Raw genomic sequence first — 22,046 nt, forward strand, 5'->3', positions numbered from 1 at the left:
AAGGATATTTATATTCCTGGTTAATCTGAATATACAGAGGCCAGCAAGAAGTATAATTATGAATTCAATAACTATATCTCCTGGTGTGTGTATGTATGAGAGAGAGAGAGAGAGAGAGAGAGAGAGAGAGAGAGAGAGAGAGAGAGAGAGAATTAGTTTTTTTTAGGCTGCTTTAATGAGAACTTTTGAAAACACACAGAATCAATTTTGAGTGTGATATGTATAACACAAATCCCTGTGCAACAGACAGACGATCATGTTTGTTCATAAAATCACTTGTGAATTCATCACACAGACTCATACTTTGAATGTTTGATATTCCCTAGCACTGCGCAAATACCACGGATGTGAGCAACAATTAAACACTATCTTCGGTGATCTTGCAGCATGGTAGAACTCAGTTCTTTTCACAAAGCTGCGCTGCTGCAGGTGGTCTCAGAAAAAACTCTGGGCTTCATCAGTAAAGTGGAAGGGTGGTCTTTGATCTTTCCAGCACTAAAGTCATTGAATACTGTGATTCACTAACTTGATTATTTAAAAAATTGCTGTTTAATGTGTCTTTCTCTCAAAATATCCTAATCAGTAATAGATGCACTTTTCTCTTTAACAAATCCTTTGTAGCTGCTTAAATACTGAATCTCACAGAACTGATTCCCTACAGGTCGAAAACCTCATTTACAGTCACCAACTCTATTTTTCACACAGTGGCTTAGACTTGTGACATAATGAAGAGTAAGCTGAGACTCAGAATACGTTATTATTGTTATTTTTATCTTACATCTCCTCAGGGGAACATAGCACTACTGAGTGTCTATTACATCCTATGGAGAACTTCAATCTTAGTTTTGGTCCCATAAGCTCTCTTTGAAATGATCTATAGCAGTGGTCGGCAAACTGTGGCTCGCGAGCCACATGCGACTCTTTGGCCCCTTGAGTGTGGCTCTTCGACAAAATACCACGTGCGGGCACGCACGTACAGTGCAATTGAAGGAGTACCCTAATTAAGTTAATAACAATGTACCTACCTATTTAGTTTAAGTTTAAAAAATTTGGCTCTCAAAAGAAATTTCAACCGTTGTACTGTTGATATTTGGCTCTGTTGACTAATGAGTTTGCTGACCACTGATCTACAGTAATGCATTATTATTTAAATCGGAGGCAGACAGTTGGCCACATATTGCACTTACTTAGTTTTTTTTTGGGGGGGTCTTCTTTTGATTAATCGAAATCAAATAGCTAATCTAAATAATTATAGTGGTGGACTAGAAATTGCTTAAGATGACCATATTAATGACAAGGGGAATATCTACATCTTCTAAAATAAGAAAGATGCCTAACTGATGGACAGAGAGACTTATTTGAAAGTTTAATTAAGAAAATGTTAGAAAATCAGCAACACCTATTTTTTTTAATAGTTAATGATAGGCTTTAGGTTTATTAAACTAAAACTTAACTATTTCAATAATACTAGAATCTGACATTACAGAGAAAAGAAAAAAAGATGGAAATCAGGATATTAAAAAAAGATGCTTTATGCCATAATATCAAATTCACATTTTATATTTACTGCAATTTCAAGTGTGAGCAGTCAGGTTCTAGCACTAACCAAAGACTGCTTATAGCTAGCTACCTTTCCTGAGCCCTTAACCTGAAATAACAGATCTTTTTACAAAACATAGCTCTACCACAATGGGCTTGTTTGAAGGAGTCTAAGACTATCATGTCATTTTTTATTAAAACAATAACTGATTTTCACTTGTAAATTGATTTTAAAATATAGATTCTTAATTAGAAATTGCTTCCAAAGTAGCATCCTGAAATATATCATGATTAAAATGTATACCTTTTCCCCTACAGATAAACCTATGTAGATGTGGAGTTACATGTGTAATGCTTATAGTGAGAGGTAGGACCCAGTGACCTATTGGAAAGGTTGAAAGACTGAAGTAAAAGTGAGGAAAGAATTGGATTTTGTTAAATGAATATGTTTTGGAAATACCAGTTCAGACAACAGAATGGCTCACTGAGCTGCCTGGGGCTGCAGGGAAGAGTCAGCAAAGATGTTTGTGAGCAGCAGGAAAGGATGAAAACAATTCAGGGTGACCAAGTAGGTGGTCAGTGCTGATGGGTATCGAGGCAGCAAGCAGCTACTGGGGCTGCAGAGGAGAGGGATAGGCCAGTTTAAGCCTGCACTCTATGGTGGGGCTGCAGACCAGCAATGAGAGACCGAGTAATCCTGCAGTGGAAGAACACTAAGGAATTTAGTAACTAAACAAATAATGAGGGTGTGTGCAATTAACTTGCCCTCTTGAATATACCTCTATCACAAGTAGTTTTACTTCTAACACATTACTCTGGTGAGTGGCATTCCCAGTGTGTCCCAAATTTGTGTAAATTCAGATTTTGCACTGTGGATTTCCTTAAGGCCAGGTTATAAACCTAATGTTATTCTATGTTGACATTTAAAATATTCAAATTTGAACAGCCTCCATATAGTGCAGAAGGTAGAGCTTCATGCTAGAAACTTATGAAAACATATGCCCCATAGAAACAGGGCACTCAAAATTGCTTAAATATTTCAATTGCATAAATGATCCAAATGCTTGCAAACATTTTACAATTATAGACCAGTAGAGGGCTTTAAGAGGCACTTTCATCTATTCCAATTGCTGAATTTGTGTCTCTGTAGCCCAAGGTCTGGCTGTAATGTGTGGTTCTATTGGTTGATGGATTCTCATTTCACATATTTCTGGGATTTGTGGACATCCTGTGGTGATTCTAACCCTCATCCCTTCCTCCCTTCTGGATTTCATGCCTAATTAACTGATATAAAAATGATTGCAGAGCTCACAAATTCTTAAACTGAGATAAAACGAAGGTAAATGTGGCATAACTGAGTCTTTTCCAACCTCAGTCATTAGGCGTATAAATATTTCCCTTGCAAAAGGAGCTTGAAGTAAGGTTAATACATGATTTTGGAGAGTAAGAAATCTATTTCCCCCTCCTTTCTTTAAAAAAAAAATGCACTAGTAACTGCATTTAGAATTAAATCCAAAGTAATATACCTAGAGGTACATTCTACAAGCACATTATGATATTTCTTACCAACAGAAAGACAGTAGCATCACTATATAATCATTGCAGTTTCATACATACACTTTTACCTAACAACACTGACAGTCCCGATATATAGCCAACAGCATTTGTCGGTCATTATACCAAGTGACAGTGGTTCTAGACGAGATTTTGCCTCAGCACACATGAGGAATATATTTTTAAAAAGCCACTCTGGAGATCCCTATTGCTGGAGAAAGAGAAAAGTGTCCTGGATCCTTTCAGGACTCTTGCTTGGTCTTTTGGGAGCAGCACAAATCAAGTGAGGGAAGTGGGAGGAAAATCCCCCAAATCCCTGCAGGATTCATTTATTCAAAAAGCAAATAAGAGAAAAGTACTCAACATGCAAAAGTCTTGTGAAGAAAACGAAGGAGAACCACAGAACATGCCTAAGGCTGGGGAAGGCTGCCCTTCCAAACCTGAACCACAGGAGGCAGAAGGAAGTCCTCAACCTTCTGAAGAAGATGTAAACCCAAAGCAGAAGAGAAGCAGGCTGACTCAACCGGACCAGGGATTTAAAGAGGACGCTCCCTTTAAGCAGTTGGACCCTGAAGAAATGCTAAGAGGAGTAGATGTGTTGGAAAGGCTTCGAGAAGAAATAGGAAGAGTCAGAAACAAGTTTGTGATGATGCATTGGAAGCAAAGACATTCACACAGCCATCCTTACCTGCTTTAGGCTTTGAATGCTTTCTTTTTTGTCTGATGGTAAAATCTGGCCCTGCTTTCTTTCAGTTAGCATTTTCTGATGTATCTTTTACATCTGATGGGCTGTTGTTTTAGGTCAGTGGTCGGCAAACTGCGGCTCGCGAGCCACGGTTTGCCGCTCTGTTGACTAATGAGTTTGCCGACCACTGTTTTAGGTAGTTTCTCTGTTACCAGCTTCTTACTGAATTTTTGTATTTTGACCCATTCTCTGGGTCTATTTTTCAATTGGGAAGTTTCCCACATATACATGAAAATATGTTCATTCCATAGTGTAAAGTAAAACATCACAAAGTTACGAAGCAGCATATTTAGTATCAGCTCACATATGTAGGATAAATCCCAAATTGAGTATGTACATGTGTGTGTGTATGCATACATTCATACATTAAAACCTTAGTTTTGCTTATTTCTGTGTGGTGTGAATTTTCTTTTTGCTTGTATGTATTTTTTTAATGAACACGTGCAACACACAGAATTACACATTTTTAATAGGTAAGAATCAATTTGCAACCAGCTTATAAGGGCAATGGAGCACCTAAACTCTTGGTGAAGTAACTTTTAAAATGTAAACCTCAAATCACCCCTGAGTCTCAGCCAGGGGAATAAAACTGACAATTATTACAGATTTTTAAAAAATAGCCACTCTAATTGGCAGTGGAGGTTAGGAACAAGTTTAGGTAGTTTGCAAATAGCTGCAGAGGTTATTCTAATGCAGCCTCCTCAGTGGATATCCCCTCCCCTCATGCACCTCCTCCTCCCCCTGCCCCCCATTATCAATCTTCTTGGGGGCCCAGGGCTTTTTGAGAATCACTGGTGCAAAAAAAAAAAAATCAATAGGGTTTCTGGCATTTATTGAGTACCTGCTATGTACTAAGCACTTTCTATGATTTATTTCATTAAACCCCTCAGTGTCATGAGAAAGGAACTTCACAAAAGAGGAAACAGACGTTCTTTCACTCAACAAATACTTATTAAGCATCTACTATTTTCCAGGCACTTTTCTAGGCTTGGTGATACAGCTGTGAACAAAATAGACAAAGTATCTGCTTTCAAAAGCTTACAATCTAAGGGCTCAGAAAAGTAAACTCATCCAAAATGAAGACAGCATTTGAGACCAGCCTGTGTTCCATGTTCTATATACCCACTTCCAGAGACTCCTCATCATCACATCCTTTCCTGAAAAATCTGGTTTTCTTCAAACCCCAACATCTGTGATAGACTGCTGTTCACTTTAAGCAAATGGCATCCAGTAGGTACTGGGCCCTGGATACAGTGAGGAGCACAGCAGACAGGGGCCCTGCCTATGGAGCTTAATCAACCCAGTAAACACACAGGAGTATTTAATTGCAAACTGTGTTAATGCAATGAAGAAAACATAACAATGCATTATGTGAGGGAATAATGAGAAAGAATCACAGGGGCCTACTTTAGACTGGGGAGGGGAGCAGGGCAGGCCTCTTTGAGCACACCATTTATGCTGAGAAGCTGAAGGGTAAGTGACTTAGGAGGGAAGCAGTATTCCAGACACAGGGAAAAACAAAGGCCTGAGGGCAGGAAAGAGAGTTAAGAAGAAGGTGCTGAAAGAAAGCAGTGAACAAAAGGGAAAGAGGAAGCTGGGTTAAGTAGTTGGGGGCAGATCTTGTAGGGCTCTGGAGGCAGCAAGGGTGTTGCTTTTTCTCCTAAATGCAGAACTTAAAAAACAACAACAAAACAAAACAAAACAAAACAAAGGGATAGAGGGAGAGAGAGAAACATAGACATGAGAGAGACACATCCATTGGTTGCCTCCTGCACACACCTCTATCGGGATTGGGAATCAGGAATCGAACCCACAGCTCCTCGGTCCTGGGGCTGATGCTCTAACCATTGAGTCAAACCAGGCAAGGCTAAATGCATAACATTTGACAAGCTATTTACAGAAAGGGTTATATGGAATCTAGAGTAGAAGCCTAAGGACAAATTGAGTGGTGATTGCAATGATTTAGGTGAAAGAAAATAGTGGCTGGAGTAAGATGGCTGCGATTGAGACAGAAAAAGAGTAAACAGATTGTGGATATTCTTATTTAAGAGATAGACTGAACAGGACATAGGTAATAGAAAGGAAGGGTGAGTCAGATGACACCCAGATTTCTACTGGACCATCTGGGTGGGTGGGGTGCCCTTCACTGAGAAAGAGAAGAATGGACCAAGAACAGAGATGGGTGAGAGATAGGGATCAGGGATTTTGTTTTGGATTGGTAAATCTGAGATACTTATGAGACATCTACTTGGGAAGTTAAGGATATACAAGGCTTTAGTTCAGAGTATAGATCCGGGATAGAGATACCGTTGGGAGTACTCAGCACATTTAAGTCTATCTTTTCAGGAGGATGAGATTTCCTGGGGAGTGTGGAGAACAGACAGCCTATGGCCAAGCTCTGGGAAATTCCAATACTTGAAAGACTTAGGACGATGAAGAGAAAAATGATCATTCATGTGAGCTCAGAGCCTGGCAGAAAGAAGGCACACAATGCATGGTTATTACTAACCTAGAAACCAAGCTGTATTTTAGTTGCTGCTGAAAAACACTTCCCCAGCTTGGAACAACACACTCTAAGTTGAACTAGCTGATGTATAAAGTTGAACTAACTGATGTATAAAGTTGAACCATGTGAACTGTCCTTTTTTTTTTTTTTTTTTTGTAGGTTAAAAGTAGCCAAATTTTGGCAATTTCATAAAATACAACCTTATAAATACAATTTGAAACAAAATCCATTTATACCAAGGGACAGTAAACAGTTCTAAAATGTTGCCCTTTCATACCTGAGGAATTATCTTTTGCTAACATTAGAGGCTTCTTAAAAAAGGAGATATATGTACTACTATATGTAATACTTTAAACAATAAAAAAAAAAAACAAGAAAAAAAAAAACACACAAATTGGGCTGCATACCACTTACCGACTAGTTTTACCCTGGCAATTAAGCCGACAGCCTGAAAATGCCATTGACAATTTATCACCATGTTCTGACTACCAATAGCCTCAACTTTTTGTTTGTTTGTTTTTTATCCTTCCTTCTTTTTATTTTATTTTTTAAGACGATAAAGTATATATTTGGTTCCAAACCATCAAATAAACAGTACAAAACAAACAAAAATCTATTTTTTAAAAAACCTTAGGATTCTTTTTTTAGAACTTTTTCTTTCAAGAAAAACGATTTTAAATATAATAATGTTACATGCAATAAAGTACTAATGTTTATTGCATGTAACATCATTATATTAATGTCTATTTTCGATAGCCCCAATGTTATTCCCTGGAAAATCCTCATATTCAGCAGGGTAAGCATGTGCAGTTTCACACATCTCAACTTTCTGGCATTTTAAAAATCTCTGATTCCCTACTCTTCTCTGCAGGGAGAAAACATTTAAAGGAAATTAATAGACAGGTTAAATGATCTACAATTTAATCTTAGCATGTAGAGACTAGCTTTGAAAAACTATTCTGAAACAGTTTGAGTTACTTTGTATAATCATAGGACTAGTTCATTTTAGCAACCAGACATATTCCAAAAATCTGTTAATAATTCAGTAGCATATTTTAAATTTACCAAGAGCTCATGATTTAAAGCTGGGATTACAAACTCAGATGTCAAATGTGTGAACTGGACCAATGTAATAGAAAGGAGTGGGGTCTGTGGCAACTGGACAGGGTATTCCTCACCTAAAGAAAACATTTTTTCTTCTAAAACATAAACTGCAAAACAATTCTGTTGGGATGAGATGGTGGGAGAATTGCAGCTTGCCAATTTCCATAAAATGGACCATATTATTGGTCACTTCTGAAGTAATGAATGAGCTATGTTTAGGCTGGAAACAAATGCAAACCTAGTACTAAGTTGGGTGACCCACATAACTTCCTATGTCTTACTTTTCTCTTCTGTAAAATGGGGATCAAAACAGTACTTATCTCATCTATATAATAAAAGCCTAAGTGACGGTTACAGTGGAACAACCGGTCGCTGTGATGCACACTGACCAACAGGGGCAGACACTCAATGCGGGAGCTGCCCCCTGGTGGTCAGTGTGCTCCCGGCTGCTCAGCCAGAAGCCGGATGCACAGCTGGTGAGTGAAGCAGCGGTGGTGGGAGCCTCTCTTGCCTCTGCAGCAGCACTAAGGAGCAGCAAGCCCAGCGGTTAGGAGTGAGCAGGTGGGTAGTAAGGAGCGAGGGATCCTGGATTGCGAGGGGGATGTCCCCCAAGGGGTCCCAGACTGCGAGAGGGCAGGCCGGGCTGAGGGACACCCCCTGGCCCCAGTGCATAAATTTCATGCACCGGGCCTCTAGTAGAATTATTATAAAAACTCGGGGGAGGGTAACGTATGTACATAAAGGTACTAGCACAGTGCTTAAGTAACAGCAAAAGTCTAGTTTCAAAAACCTGTAGAGTATTCTGGATTTCCCTCTGACAACTCCCACTATTTCCTTAGAACCTTTCACTTTCTCTTCACCTACTGTTTCCACAGATACGTAAACAAATATCAGGCGTATGACTGTAAACCCATTGCTCAACATTATCTTTCTATTTCATTAATTTCTAGGTACACTAATCCTGTTATTTTCCCATGCTAAACTGTGCTGCTGAAATAATACTTCTTGTAGAGCTTCCTAAATTCAACCTGAAAAAGAAAAAGCCTACAACATAATGTACACTAGTCATTTCACAAGTGCGTCCCTAAAATAAACACGTCACCATTACAAACATTATTTTAGATATCTGGATAAATATATATGTATGTGTGTGTAATTATACATAGAAACACTTTGGTTTTCTTAATGTCTCAGAAAATAAGTCACCCAGGCTGGATATTTTACCAATAGCTGTGAATTTACTACCTAAGCACCTAAATGTCTTTTACCATTTGCACAAAACTTAAAGAAAATATGTAATCCACTTTCCTTTTCTTCAGAAAACTGGAAACATAACTATTTATCCTCTTCCTCACATCTGAATGTCATCATTCTGAGCTTGCTGTTCTTCACTCATCCAACTCATGCCTACTCAGCGTCATTCCAGGGCACGTGTGCACTGGACTTGACTGAGGTATCGAGACATGTATACTTCAGACAGCCATGCTTTCTTAATTTCATCCTCCCATTAATATAAAGAGGTTTATACCATTAAATAATTGTTAATTTGTTAAAGTGTTAATTGTTGTTAAACAGGAAAATAAACAGTTTATTTTATAATAAATAGTAAAATGTAAACAGGCTGTAAATGAGGGCTTATGAAGATAATGGTCAAATCAAGTTAATTTCATAGCATGAAATTTGGCTGAACTGGGAAGCTTATTTCCTGAATTCTAAGGTATATTTTGGTGGGAATTCTGGATCAATTTGATAAGTGAAAGCTTCCTGTTAAAGGTTTTCATTTTCAAGTTATCCTAAAGGGAAGAAAACATAACTTAAAATATGAGCTGGTGCACTATTATATTTAAAGTAAAAGTGGGTTAATGCTTTTGTCAGCCTTATAATCAAATAGTTGTTGTTACTTGTATAAAGATAGCAATTAATTCTAGTTTGTCATAGATGGTTAATAATTCCCAATGATGGATTATTCATGCTAGATAGTTAGCAGAACATGATGTTTTTGTAAGGGTAGTAAGAATAATATGTTTTGTGGCAGTTAAGAAGCAGGTGTCTAACCAAAAACTAAAAATTTCCAATTAGGGTGACATAAAAAGAAGGTGATATGAGAGTAATAACAAAATAAAAAGAGAGGAAATGAGACAGTATTTTAACTAAAGTTGACTTCCTTAATCTAGAAGCAAGGTGAGAATTTTTACCAGTGATGTATCATTGTCTCAATAAGCCATTACTTTTATAATCTGAAGCAGATGAATGAATATAATGTGTTTAAGACAAACATTTAAATGTTTCAACTTATTTGTAGTTATCACTTTTTTTAAGGTTTTTAAAGTAGTTTTTTATTGTAGTAAGAAAACGAAAACTTTTCCATCTTAACCATTTTTAAGTATATACAATCATTTCTTTTTGTACTACTACAATTATTCATTCTACTCTTATTGCTCAGACTTACAACTTTCTTACTTACCCTTCCTTAGCCACAACTAGCTCAATATAAGACAATAGAGAATGTTGGTGATTATGGAGAACCAGCATTCAAATACAGTAAACACACACACACACACTTACCTGTGGGCTGACTTCTGACTTGTTTTGCAATCCCTGTGCTGTAACTAATAAGGAAACAAAAACTGCTGATTCTGTGTCTCAAATCTTCCTCAAATCTACATCATCATTGCTACCATCTTTGGTCACTGTCATCACCTCTGGTTCTTTTGACACCAAGGGACATGTTTTCTTTTTCAGATTGTTTTATGTATTTTAATTATAAATGACCAGTGCAAAAAGGCTTATACATATTAAATTTTTACCAATATAAATTACCTTTCTTGATCAGATTGTAGTTTGTTTTTTTTTGTCTTCAAGATTCTTGTCGTACAAAATACAGCCATCCTATGTTTTTTGAATGATTTTGTCTATTATTGCTTTGCCACCCTTTTACTTTTTTTATTCTTGTATTAGTCTCTTTAATAAGCTAAACAGTTTGCTTTTTTTTCCACCCAGCATGGCTGTTTCTACCTTTAATGAGGACTAAATTTATTGGTAATTGTAACAAACTAGAGGCTGATGCACAAAATTTGTGCAAGGGGCTTGGCCCCCACCTCCACTGCAGGTGCCTCGCCCCTGCCACTGCAGCTTCGTCCAGAAGGTCATCAGGAAGGGATGTCTGGTCTAATTAGCATATTATGCTTTTATTATTATAGATTTGTTTAGCATTTTGTCATGATTCCTGTTATTCCTGTTTTTCTTTTTGCTTTGATTTTAAATATATATTTTCCTTTGTTCTTAATTATATATTTTCTATGAATGTAAAGAATAAAACAACATCTACTGACTCCACAAATTGTAAAATGAGGCATTTATTTATTTATTTATTTTATTGTTTAAAGTATTACATATAGTAGTACACATATCTCCTTTTGTTCCCCCATAGACCTCCCCCCAGCCTCCCCTACCCCCGGTCACATGCCCTCATCCCATGCCCCCAGTGTCTGATATCCATTGGTTGTGCTTATATGCATGCATACAAGTCCTTTGGTTGATCTCTTTCCCCACCTCCCCAACAGTCCCCAGACTTCCCGCTGTAATTTGACAGTGTGTTTGGTGCTTTACTGCCTCTGTATCTTTCTGTTCATCAGGTTGTAATGTTCTTTATTTTCCATAAATGAGTGAGATCATGTGGTATTTTTCTTTCATTGCCTGCCTTATTTCACTTAACATAATGCTCTCCAGGTCTATCCATGCTGCTGCAAATGGTAAGAATTCCTTCTTTTTTATAGCAGTGTAGTATTCCATTGTGTAGATGTACCATAGTTTTCTAATCCACTCATCTGCTGATGGGCATTTAGGCTGTTTCCAAATCTTAGCTATGGTGAATTGTGCTGCTATGAACATAGGGGTGCATATATCCTTTCTGATTGATGTTTCTTCTTTCTTGGGATATATTCCTAAAAGAGGTATTACTGGGTCAAATGGGAGTTCCATTTTAAGTTTTTTGAGGAAACTCCATACTGTTCTCCAAAGTGGCTACACCAGTCTGCATTCCCACCAGCAGTGCACGAGGGTTCCTTTTTCTCTGCATCCTTGCCAGCACTTGTCGTTTGTTGATTTGTTAATGATTGCCATTCTGACAGGTATGAGATGGTACCGTATTGTCGTTTTGATTTGCATGTATCGGATAATTAGTGACTTTGAGCATGTTTTCATATGCCTCTTGGCCTTCCTTCTGTCTTCTTTCGAAAAGATTCTATTTAGGTCCGTTGCCCATTTTTTTTTTTATTGGATCCTTCATCTTCCTTTTACTAACTTGTATAAGTTCCGGGTAGATGTTGGAGATTAAACCTTTATCAGTGATAACATTTGCAAATATGTTCTCCCATACAGTGGGCTTTCTTGTTGTTTTTTTGATGGTTTCTTTTGCTGTACAAAAGCTTTTTATTTTGATGTAGTCCCATTTGTTTATTTTCTCTTTAGCTTCCATTGCCCTAGGAGCTGTATCCGTGAAGAAATTCCTTCGGCATATGTCTGAGATTTCTCTGCCTGTGGATTCCTATAGCCTTTTTATGGTTTCCCATCTTATGTTTAAGTCTTTTATCCATTTTGAGTTTATTTTTGTGTATGGTGTAAGTTGGTGATCTAGTTTCATTTTTTTGCATGTATCTGTCCAATTTTCCCAACACCATTTATTGACGAGACTGTCTTGACTCCATTGTATGTTCATGCCTCCTTTGTCAAATATTAATTGAGCATCGTGGTTTGGGTTGATATCTGGGTTCTCTATTCTATTCCATTGGTCTATATGTCTGTTCTTGTGCCAGTACCAGACGGTTTTGAGAACAATGGCTTTGTAATACAGCTTGAAATCTGGTATTGAGATCCCACCTACTCTGTTCTTCTTTCTCAGGATTGCTGTGGCTATTCAGGGTCCTTTTTTATTCCAGATGAATTTTTGGAGAGTTCTTTCTAGGTCTGTGAAATATGCCGTTGGTATTTTAATGGGGAGTGCACTGAATCTATAAATTGCTTTGGGTAGTATGGACATTTTAATGATGTTGATTCTACCAATCCATGAACATGGTATGTTCTTCCATCGGTTTATGTCTTCCTCTATCTCTTTTTTCAGTGTCCTGTAGTTTTCTGTGTATAGATCTTTACCTCCTTAGTTAATTTTATTCCCAGGTATCTTAATTTTTTTGGTGCGATGGTAAATGGGATTGCTTTTTTAGTCTCTCTTTCTGTAAGTTCACTATTGATGTATAGAAATGCCATAGATTTCTTGGTGTTAATTTTGTATCCTGCTACATTGCCGAATTCATTTATTAGGTCTAGTAGTTTTTTGATGGAGTCTTTCGGGTTTTTTATGTACAGTATCATGTCATCTGCAAATAAGGACAGCTTTACTTCTTCTTTTCCAATTTGGATGCCTTTTATTTCTTCTTCTTGTCTAATTGCAATGGCTAAAACTTCCAGTATTATGTCAAACAGGAGTGGTGAGAGTGGGTATCCCTGTCTTGTTCCTGTTCTTAGGGGAAATGGTTTTAGTTTTTGCCCATTGAGTATGATGTTGGCTGTGGGTTTATCATATATGGCTTTTATTATGTTGAGGTATGATCCTTCTATTCACACCTTGCTGAGAGTTTTTGTCAAGAAAGGGTGTTGGATTTTATCAAATGCTTTTTCTGCATCAATTGATATGACTACGTGGTTTTTATCTCTCAATTTGTTTATGTGATGTATCACGTTTATTGATTTGCGGATATTGTACCATCCTTGCATCCCTGGGATAAATCCTACTTGGTCATGGTGTATGATCTTTCTGATGTACTGCTGAATCCGATTTGCTAGAATTTTATTGAGGATTTTGGCATCTATATTCATGAGGGATATTGGCCTGTAATTCTCTTTCATTGTGCTGTCTTTATCTGGTTTTGGTATTAGGGTGATGCTGGCTTCATAGAATGAGCTTGGAAGTGTTCCTTCCTCTTGAATTTTTTGGAATAGTCTGAGGAGGATAGGTTTAAGTTCTTCCTTGAATGTTTGGTAAAACTCCCCTGTGAAGCCATCTGGCCCTTGGCTTTTGTTTGCTGGAAGCTTTTTGATGACTGCTTCAATTTCTTCCATAGTCACTGGCCTATTGAGATGTTTAGATTATTCCTGATTGAGTTTTGGAAGGTTGTATTTTTCTAGGAATATGTCCATTTCCTCCAGGTTGTCCAGATTGTTGGAATAGAGTTGTTCATACTATTTTTTAACAATCCTTTGTATTTCTGTGGGGTCTGTTGTTATTTCACCTCTTTCATTTCTGATTTTGTTTATTTGGGTCCTCTCTCTTTGCTTCTTGGTGAGCCTGGATAGAGTTTCATCAATCTTGTTTATCCTTTCAAAGAACCAGCTCTTGGTTTTGTTGATCTTTTGTATTGTTTTTTTGGTCTCTATGTCATTTATCTCCACTCTAATCTTTATTATTTCCTTCCTTCTGCTTACAGTGGGCTTCTCTTGTTGCTCTCTTTCTAACTCTTTGAGTTGTAGGGTTAGGTAATTTATTACCATTGTTTCTTGTTTTTTGCAGTAGGCTTGTAGAGCTATGAACTTCCCTCTTAAGACTGCTTTCACTGTGTCCCATAGATTTTGGATTGTTGTGTTTTCATTGTAGTTTGTTGCCATGATGTTTTTTATTTCTTCTTTGATCTCTCTGGTAACCCAGTCATTGTTTAATAGCATGCTATTTAGTCTCCATGTGTTTGATTTTTTTGGATTGTTTTTATTGTAGTTGATTTCCAGTTTTATGCCATTGTGGTCTGAGAAGATGCTTGATATTATTTCTATCTTCTTGAATTTGAAGACACTTTGCCTGTGACCCAATATATGGTCTATCTTTGAAAATGACCCATGTGCACTTGAGAAGAATGTATATTCTGTGGCTTTGGGGTGAAATGTTCTGAAGATGTCAATTAATTCCATCTGGTCTAGTGAGTCATATAGGATTGATGTTTCTTTGCTGATTTTTTGTTTAGAGGATTTGTCCAATGGTGATAGTGGGTTATTAAAGTCCCCTACTATGATTGTACTGCTGTCAATCTCTCCCTTGATATCCTCCAGTTTTTTAATGTATTTGCGTGCTCCTGTATTGGTTGCATATATGTTTACCAGAGTTATTTCTTCTTGTTGGATTGCTCCTTTTAGTATTATGAAGTGGCCTTCCTTATCTCTTGTTATGTCTTTCACTTTGAGATCTAATTTGTCAGATATAAGTATTGCTACCCCAGCTTTTTTTTCATTTCCATTCGCCTGAAAAACCTTTTTTCCATACCTTCACCATCAGTCTGTATGCGTCTTTATTTCTGAGGTGGATTTCCTGTATACAGCAGATATATGGGTCATGTTTTCTTATCCACTCAGTTACCCTATGTCTTTTGATTGGGGCATTGAATCCATTTACATTTAAAGTTATTATTGATAAGTACTTGTTTGTCGCCATTTTTATTCTTTACCCCTGTGTTCCTTCTTCACTTCCTATTTCTTCTTTTTACAGCAGACCCTTCAGCATTTCTTGCATTGCTGGTTTGGTGGTAATAAACTCCCTTAGTCCTTTTTTGTCTGTGAAGCTCCTGATTCCACTTTCAATTTTGAATGATAACCTTGCTTGGTATAGTATTCTTGGATTCAGTCCCTTGCTTTGCATCACTTTGTATATTTCATTCCATTCCCTCCTGGCCTGGTGTGTTTCTGTTGAGAAATCAGTTGATATTCTAATAGGAGATCCCTTGTAGGTAACTTTCTGTCTCTCTCTGGCAGCCTTTAACATTCTTACTTTGTCTTTGGTGTTCACCAATTTAATTATGTGTCTTGGTGTCTGTCTTTTCGGATTCAACTTGTTTGGGACTCTATGTACTTCTTGGACTTGCATAGTTTTTTTCTTGCCAATATCAGGGAAGTTTTCTGTCATTATTTCTTCAAACAGGTTTTCTATTCCTTGCTTCTCTTCCTCTCCTTCTGGTACCCCTATTATGTGAATGTTGTTTCATTTTGTGTTTTCCCAAAGCTCCCTTAGGCTTTCCTCTTGCTTTTGAAGCCTTCTTTCCAGTTGCTGCTGTGTTTGTGTGTTTTTTCCTACCCTGTCTTCTAATTCGCTGATGCGGTCCTTGGCCTCTTCTAGTCTACTGTTTAAGCCTTCTATTGTGTTCTTTATTGCAGCTATGTCGTTCTTCATCTCCTCTTGGTTCCTTTTCATGTTGGTGACATTCTCATTCAGCTCCTTATGGTTCTCAATGAGTTGTGTGTACTTGTCATCCAGCCATTTAAACATCCTTATAACCATTACTCTGAATTCTTTCTCTCATGTGCTGCTAGCCTCAATTTCATTTAACTCCCTTTCTGGTGATTCCTCTTTTTCTTTCCTTTGGGGATTGTTTTTTTGTCTTCCCATGTTTTGCTGTAATGTTTTAATTGTAGGTCTGATTGGTTTGATACTCAGGTTCTTTTGGGGATGGTGCTACTGGTGTGATCGCTTCAGTCTCCTGGGCTTGGTGATCTAGTGTAGCTCCCTACTTGAACAATTTGGGTTCTCTTGATGTAGGCCTGTGAGCTGGAAAGGTACAACTGCGGTGTCTAGAAGTCAGCAGCCGAGGAGGGGGTGTCCCAATTTTTGCTGTCTTGCGCCCTTGATTGAAATCGCATGTGTCCAGCGGGGACTCACAGTGGCACCCAGGAACCATCTGTTGGGGTGATGGGTCTCAGGAGGCTTGCGTTCTGGAAAGGCGTGACTGTGGTGTCCAGAGTTCTGTAGTTGTGGGGTGGGCAGACTCACTTTTGCTGCTGCACCTGTGGTGGATATGCACACGCTCCCAGTGGAGGATCACAGGGGCACCTACGGTGCATTTGCCAGTGAGGGGCACTGAAGTATTCTGACGGGCCCTGGCACTGAAGCCATGTAATTGAGGCGTCTGTGTGCAGGTATCCAGGATGAGTGAATTCAGAATTTCTACTGCCAGGGGGAGTGCATCCCTGTTTGTTCACAATCACACCCAGCAAGGACTCACAGCAGCTCCCACAAGCACCCTGTGGATAGATGGGTTCGGGGTGCCTGCCCATTGGAAATGCATGCACGGATTGGTGATGCGTTTGCCTGCACAGAGCTCTGATGCACTTTGAGGGGCCCTGGCGCTGAAGTTAAGCAGCTGGGGTGTATATGGGCAGTTATTCAGGAGGAAGTTCAGAATTTCTACTGCGGGGCAGTGCGTCCTTGTCTGTACAGAATCACACCCAGCAGGGGCTCAAAGCAGCTCCCCAGAGGACCCTGTGGATATATGGGCTCAGGGTATCTGCCCTTTGGAAATGTGAGCGTCTGTGGTGGTGAATTTACCGGTACAGAGCTCTGACGCACTTTGAGGGGCCCTGGCACTGAAGTTACACTGCTGGGGTGTCTGTGCAGGTGTCCAGGATGAGTGGATTCAGAATTTCTAATGCTGGCGGCAGTGCGTCCCTGTTTGTCCAAGATCACACCCAGCCAGGATTCACAGCAGCTCCCACAAGCACCCTGTGGATAGATGGGCTCATGGTGCCTTCCTGTTGGAAATGTATGCGCGAACTGGCGGTGCGTTTGCCTGCGCAGAGCTCTGATGCACTTTGAGGGGCCCTGGCACTGAATTTAAACAGCTGGGGCGTATGTGGGCAGTTATTCAGGAGGAAGGAGTTCAGAATTTCTACTGCGGGGCAGCACGTCCTTGTCTGTACAGAATCACACCCAGCAGGGGCTCAAAGCAGCTCCCCAGAGGACCCTGTGGATATATTGGCTCAGGGTGCCTGCCCTTTGGAAATGTGCACATCTGTGGTGGTGAGTTTGCCGGTGCAGAGTTCAGATGCGCTTTGAGGGGCCCTGGCACTGAAGTTACACAGCTGAAGTGTCTGCGGGCAGTTATTCAGGCAGAGGAAATTCAGCATTTCTACTGCGGGGCAGCTCACCCTTGTCTGTACAGAATCACATCAGCGGGGGCTCCAAGTGGCTCCCAGGCGCTGCCTCTGGAGTGGTGTGCCCTGGATGCCTGCACAGCTGGAAATGTGCTAAAGAAAGTGGTGTCCGGAGTTCTGCCGCTGGGGAGGGGGAAGATGCACTTACTTCTGCGGGAAGGGTGCACCTTTGGAGGTGGAGGTCCCAGGGTCCGCGGGTCTGCAGCTGGGATAGCAGAATTTTGGCTGGAGTTGCTGCTGGGTCGCAGGCAGTGTCAAAGTCCTGTCTGGGTGGTGGTGCTGATGAGTTCCTAAAAAAGGTCATTCTCCCCTTCAAGATGGTGTGGGCTCCATGCTGGAGTCCAGCAGTCCGGGGAGTGCCTGCAGCGTTGGTAGTCTCTCCTTGTCCAAGAGAGCCTGGTCTGCCAGCCCCTGCTGCAAGATTTAACTGGCCCTTACTCACTCACACACACACCACACAAGTCTACACACTCTCCTTTCATACCCTCACTCACTCACTTCCTCTCCCTCACCTCTGTCCTGCCAGCCACCATCTATAATGAGGCATTTAAATATGCTTTCTTACACATCATCTGTTTTGAAGTGACCTTGGAGTATTTGATCCACAACATTATTTTTTCTGCCTATGGCATCATATTTTATATGAATTATTTTTAACATATTGTTTTAAAACAAAATAGCAGAAACTATTTAAATGTCACATATTTCATTATTTTATAGTCCCAATCTTGAATTCTAAGTATGCATTTATTGTTGCTGTTGGTGGCATAAACTTATTTATGCAGTTTTGAAGCATAAACTTATTCCATGGCAGTTCTATATACATTGTTCCATTACCTTCGATCACTAAGTGCTACAGAAGAGAAGTTTGATGACAAATTGATCTTTCCTCTCTATTTTTTATCTGTTTGGAGTTGTTTAGGCTTTTGATTTCCCCCCCTTCATTTTAAAATTTAAATAAAAACACAACATTAACAAAGTGTGGCTAGATCTCTTCCTAGAGTGGAATTGCTGGGTCATATGCTGACAATAAAGTTAACATTTGAGGACTAGCCAAGTTGTTTTTCAATGTGGCAGCACTGTTTTACAATCCCGCTGAGAATTTATGAGGGCTCAATTTCCTCTATATCCTCTCTAATAGTTGTTATCTTTTTTTAAATTTTATTTTAGCCATCTAAAGAATGTAAAGAAGTATCTCATTGTGATTTTGATTTGCATTTCCCTAGTGACTAATGTTGTTGTGTATCTTTCCATGTGCTCATTGGGCATTTGTATATCTTGTTTGGATGAAGAAATGTACTCATATCCCTTGCCTATTTTAACTGGCTTATCCTTTTATTTTTGAATTAAGAATTCTTTATGTCCTTTGGATACAAGCCTCTTCCCAAATATGTCATTTGCAAATACTTTCTCCCATTTTGTAACTTGTCTTTTCACTTTCCTGATTGTGTCTTTAAACACAAAACTTTTCAATTTGACGAAGTCCAATTTACTTATACTTTCTTTTGTCACTTGGGCTTTGGGTGTTATAGCTAAGAAACTATAGACTAATGTAATGTGACAATTTACGCCTGTTTCCTCCTAAGAGTTTCACAGTTTTAGCTCTTATGGTTAGGGCTGTGATCCATTTTGAGTTACATTTTGTATATGGTGCTAGGTAGGGTCCAATTTCATTCTTTTGCATGTGAATATGCATTTGACTTAGTAACATTTACTGAAGACTGTCCTTTCTCTTGTCAAAAATTAACTGACCATAAATGTTAAGGGTATGTTTCTGAACTCTCAATTCTATTCCACTGATACATACAAATAAGTCTAGGTCCCTTGCATTTCCACATAAGTTTTAAGATCAACTTGTCAATTTTTGCAAAAGAGATAGCGGATACGTTGAATCTGTAGGTTAATTTGGGGTATACTGCCATCTTAACAATATTGTCTTTCAATCCACAAACATGAGCTATCTTTCAATTTATTTAGGTCCTCTTTAATCTCTTTTAGTGATATTTTGTGCACCATTTTGTGTTTTGGGTATATAACTCTTGTATTTCCTTGTTAAATCTACTCCTAAGTACTTCTTTTTAATGCTGTTGTAAATGAATTATTTTAAATTTCATTGATTTATCTTGATTCTATATCTTGCAACCTTGATCTTGTTTATTAGTTCTAATAGTTTGTGTGTGTATATATGTATTATTTAGGATTTTTGAATATACAAGATACTTCATCTGTGATCAGAGATAGATTTATTTCTTATTTTTAAACTGGATGGTTTTTATTTCTTTTTCTTACCAAACTACCTTTGCTAGAACCTCTGGTTCAATGTTGAATAGAAGATATTCTTCTCTTATTCCTGATCTTAAGAGAAACTATTCAGTCTTTCACTGTTAAAAATGTTAGCACCTGGCCGGCATGTTTCAGTGGTTGAGTGTAGACTTATGAACCAGGAGGTCACAGTTTGAGTCCTGGTCAGGACGGGTTGCAGGCTCGATTCTCAGTATGGGGTGTGCAGAAGGCAGCCAATTGATGATTAATGATTCTCTCTCATTGTTGATGTTTCTCTCTCTCTCCCTTCCTCTTTAAAATCAATAACAATATATTTGAAAAAGTAAATAAAATAAAAAATTATATTGGCTGTGGGGTTTTGTAGATGTCCTTTGTTAGGCTGAGGATGTTCCTTTGTATTCCTATTTTGTTGTTGAGTGTTTTCATCATGAAAATGTGTTGGATTTTGTCAAATGTTTTTCTGCATCTTTTAAGATGATCATGTGTCTTTTATTCTGTTGATATGGTAGATTGCATTGATATATTTCATGTTAAACTAACCTTGAATTCCTGGATTAAATCCCACATGATCATGCTGTATGATTTTTAATTGTTGCCAGATTTGATTTGCTAGTATTCTGTTGAAAATTAATTTAAATCTGTATTTAGACTTTCCATTTCTTCTTAAGTTGTTTGATAGTTTGTGTTTTTGTAGCAATTTGTCCATTTAACCTAGGTTATCTAATTTGTTACCATATAATTGTTCGCAGTATTCCCTAATAATCTTTTATTTCTATAGGATTAGTGATGTTTCTTCTTCAGTATATTCACTTTTAAATATCATTTTCTTCTAGGTAAAATAAAGTACCCTAACTTCTTTTTTAATTGACCGGCATGGCCTCCTACAATATTAAATATACTGTTGGGTCTTAATTCAATATACCGTTATATTGCTTTATTGTGCTTTGCAGGTATTATATTTTTCACAAATTGAAAGTTTGTGAAACCCCTGTGTAGATCAGCTATGGGTCCCATTTTTCCAACAGGCTTAGACGACGGTTAGCCTTTACTAGCAATAGATATTTAAAACTGTTTAATTGAGGTGTGTAAATTGTTTCTTAAGACATAATGCTATTGCAGTTAATATTCTACAGTATAGTGGAAACATAACTTTTATATGCATTGGGAAACCAAAATATTTGTATAACTTGCTTATTTGCAGTATTTGGTTTATTATAGTGGTCTGGAATCAAACCCACAATATTTACAAAGTATGCCTGTAACTGTATTTTGAAGTCTGGGCTTTATGTTTCCATATATTTAGGTTGTTTGGCTCTTACATCAATTTAATTGCCCCTACATAACATTTTGTGAAACTCTTGAAAATTTCCTGTGATTTAATGATACCCTTCCCAGTTTCCTAAACATTTACTTTAGGGGTAGGGAATACCTAAATGTAGAGCTTCAAATGTCCATTTGAATTAAAAGTTATAGTTCATATAAAATAAGTCATAATAATATAAAATCTATTAAATTTAATACAACACTATTTAATGAACATCTACCACATGCTAGGTGTTATGCAAAGCACTTTATGTGAAATCACAGTAGTGTACCAACATAAACAGCCTTTGAGTCAACTTATGGATTACAAAACCAAATTTGAACCCAGTTTTGTCTGACTGCAGAGCCCACATTCTTAACCGGTGGTTGACACACTTATTTTTAAAAGGGCCAGATAGGCTTGTGGGCTATGTGGTCTTTCTCACAATGACTCAATTCCGCTGTTGTAGCAAGAAAGCAATTTTAACAATATGTAAATGATGGGCATAGCTGTGTTCCACTACAATTAGATTTACAAAAAAAGGTAATGAAGCTGCAAGCTGTAGCTTGCCCTCCCCTGCTCTTAACCAAGGCACCATGCTGCTCTACTGCTTCTCAAAGTCTTCCCTGATGACAATACATAGCAATTTCTTCTGCTTCTGGACTTCTACCAGAGTAACTGTTGCAATACCAAAGTAGTAAAGTACATACCCTTGTTTTTATGTACATGTGTCTTGCAATGTCTTCTTTTGTTAATTATAATGACAAAAGATTATGCCAAGGAGTAAGTGATTCCATATACTGGGCAGAACAAAAGTAGGTTTACAATTATGAGTACGTGAAACACACAGTTTATTCTTGTATTATTATTTGTTGTATTATTTTCCACATGAACAACTATAAACCTACTTTTGTCCCACCCTGCATTTTGTTGTGTCTCTTCATAAAACTCAATCCCATGCTACCGACTGTAAGAGTGATTTAGAAATTTATATGTAACTATATCTGGAAAGTTTTGTCCCTAAAAAGCCACTCACCAAAGATCACATG

General features: G+C 38.2%; 2 protein-coding genes across 2 annotated transcripts in view; one reads left to right on the forward strand and one right to left on the reverse strand.

Annotated features, from left to right (window-relative positions):
* Positions 1–22,046, reverse strand: part of SERPINI1 (serpin family I member 1) — an 88,408-nt gene that overhangs the window by 54,265 nt on the left and 12,097 nt on the right. The gene's annotated exons all lie outside the window — the stretch shown is intronic.
* LOC308241308 (transcription elongation factor A protein-like 8) lies at positions 3,458–3,790 on the forward strand (the record flags this gene model as incomplete). Its single annotated transcript, XM_080654710.1, has 1 exon — positions 3,458–3,790. The coding sequence occupies one exon, from the start codon at positions 3,458–3,460 to the stop codon at positions 3,788–3,790; it is 333 nt and encodes a 110-aa protein (XP_080510836.1).

This window comes from Plecotus auritus (assembly GCF_963455305.1).
Source record: "Plecotus auritus genome assembly, chromosome: 2".
Lineage (NCBI taxonomy): Eukaryota > Metazoa > Chordata > Mammalia > Chiroptera > Vespertilionidae > Plecotus > Plecotus auritus.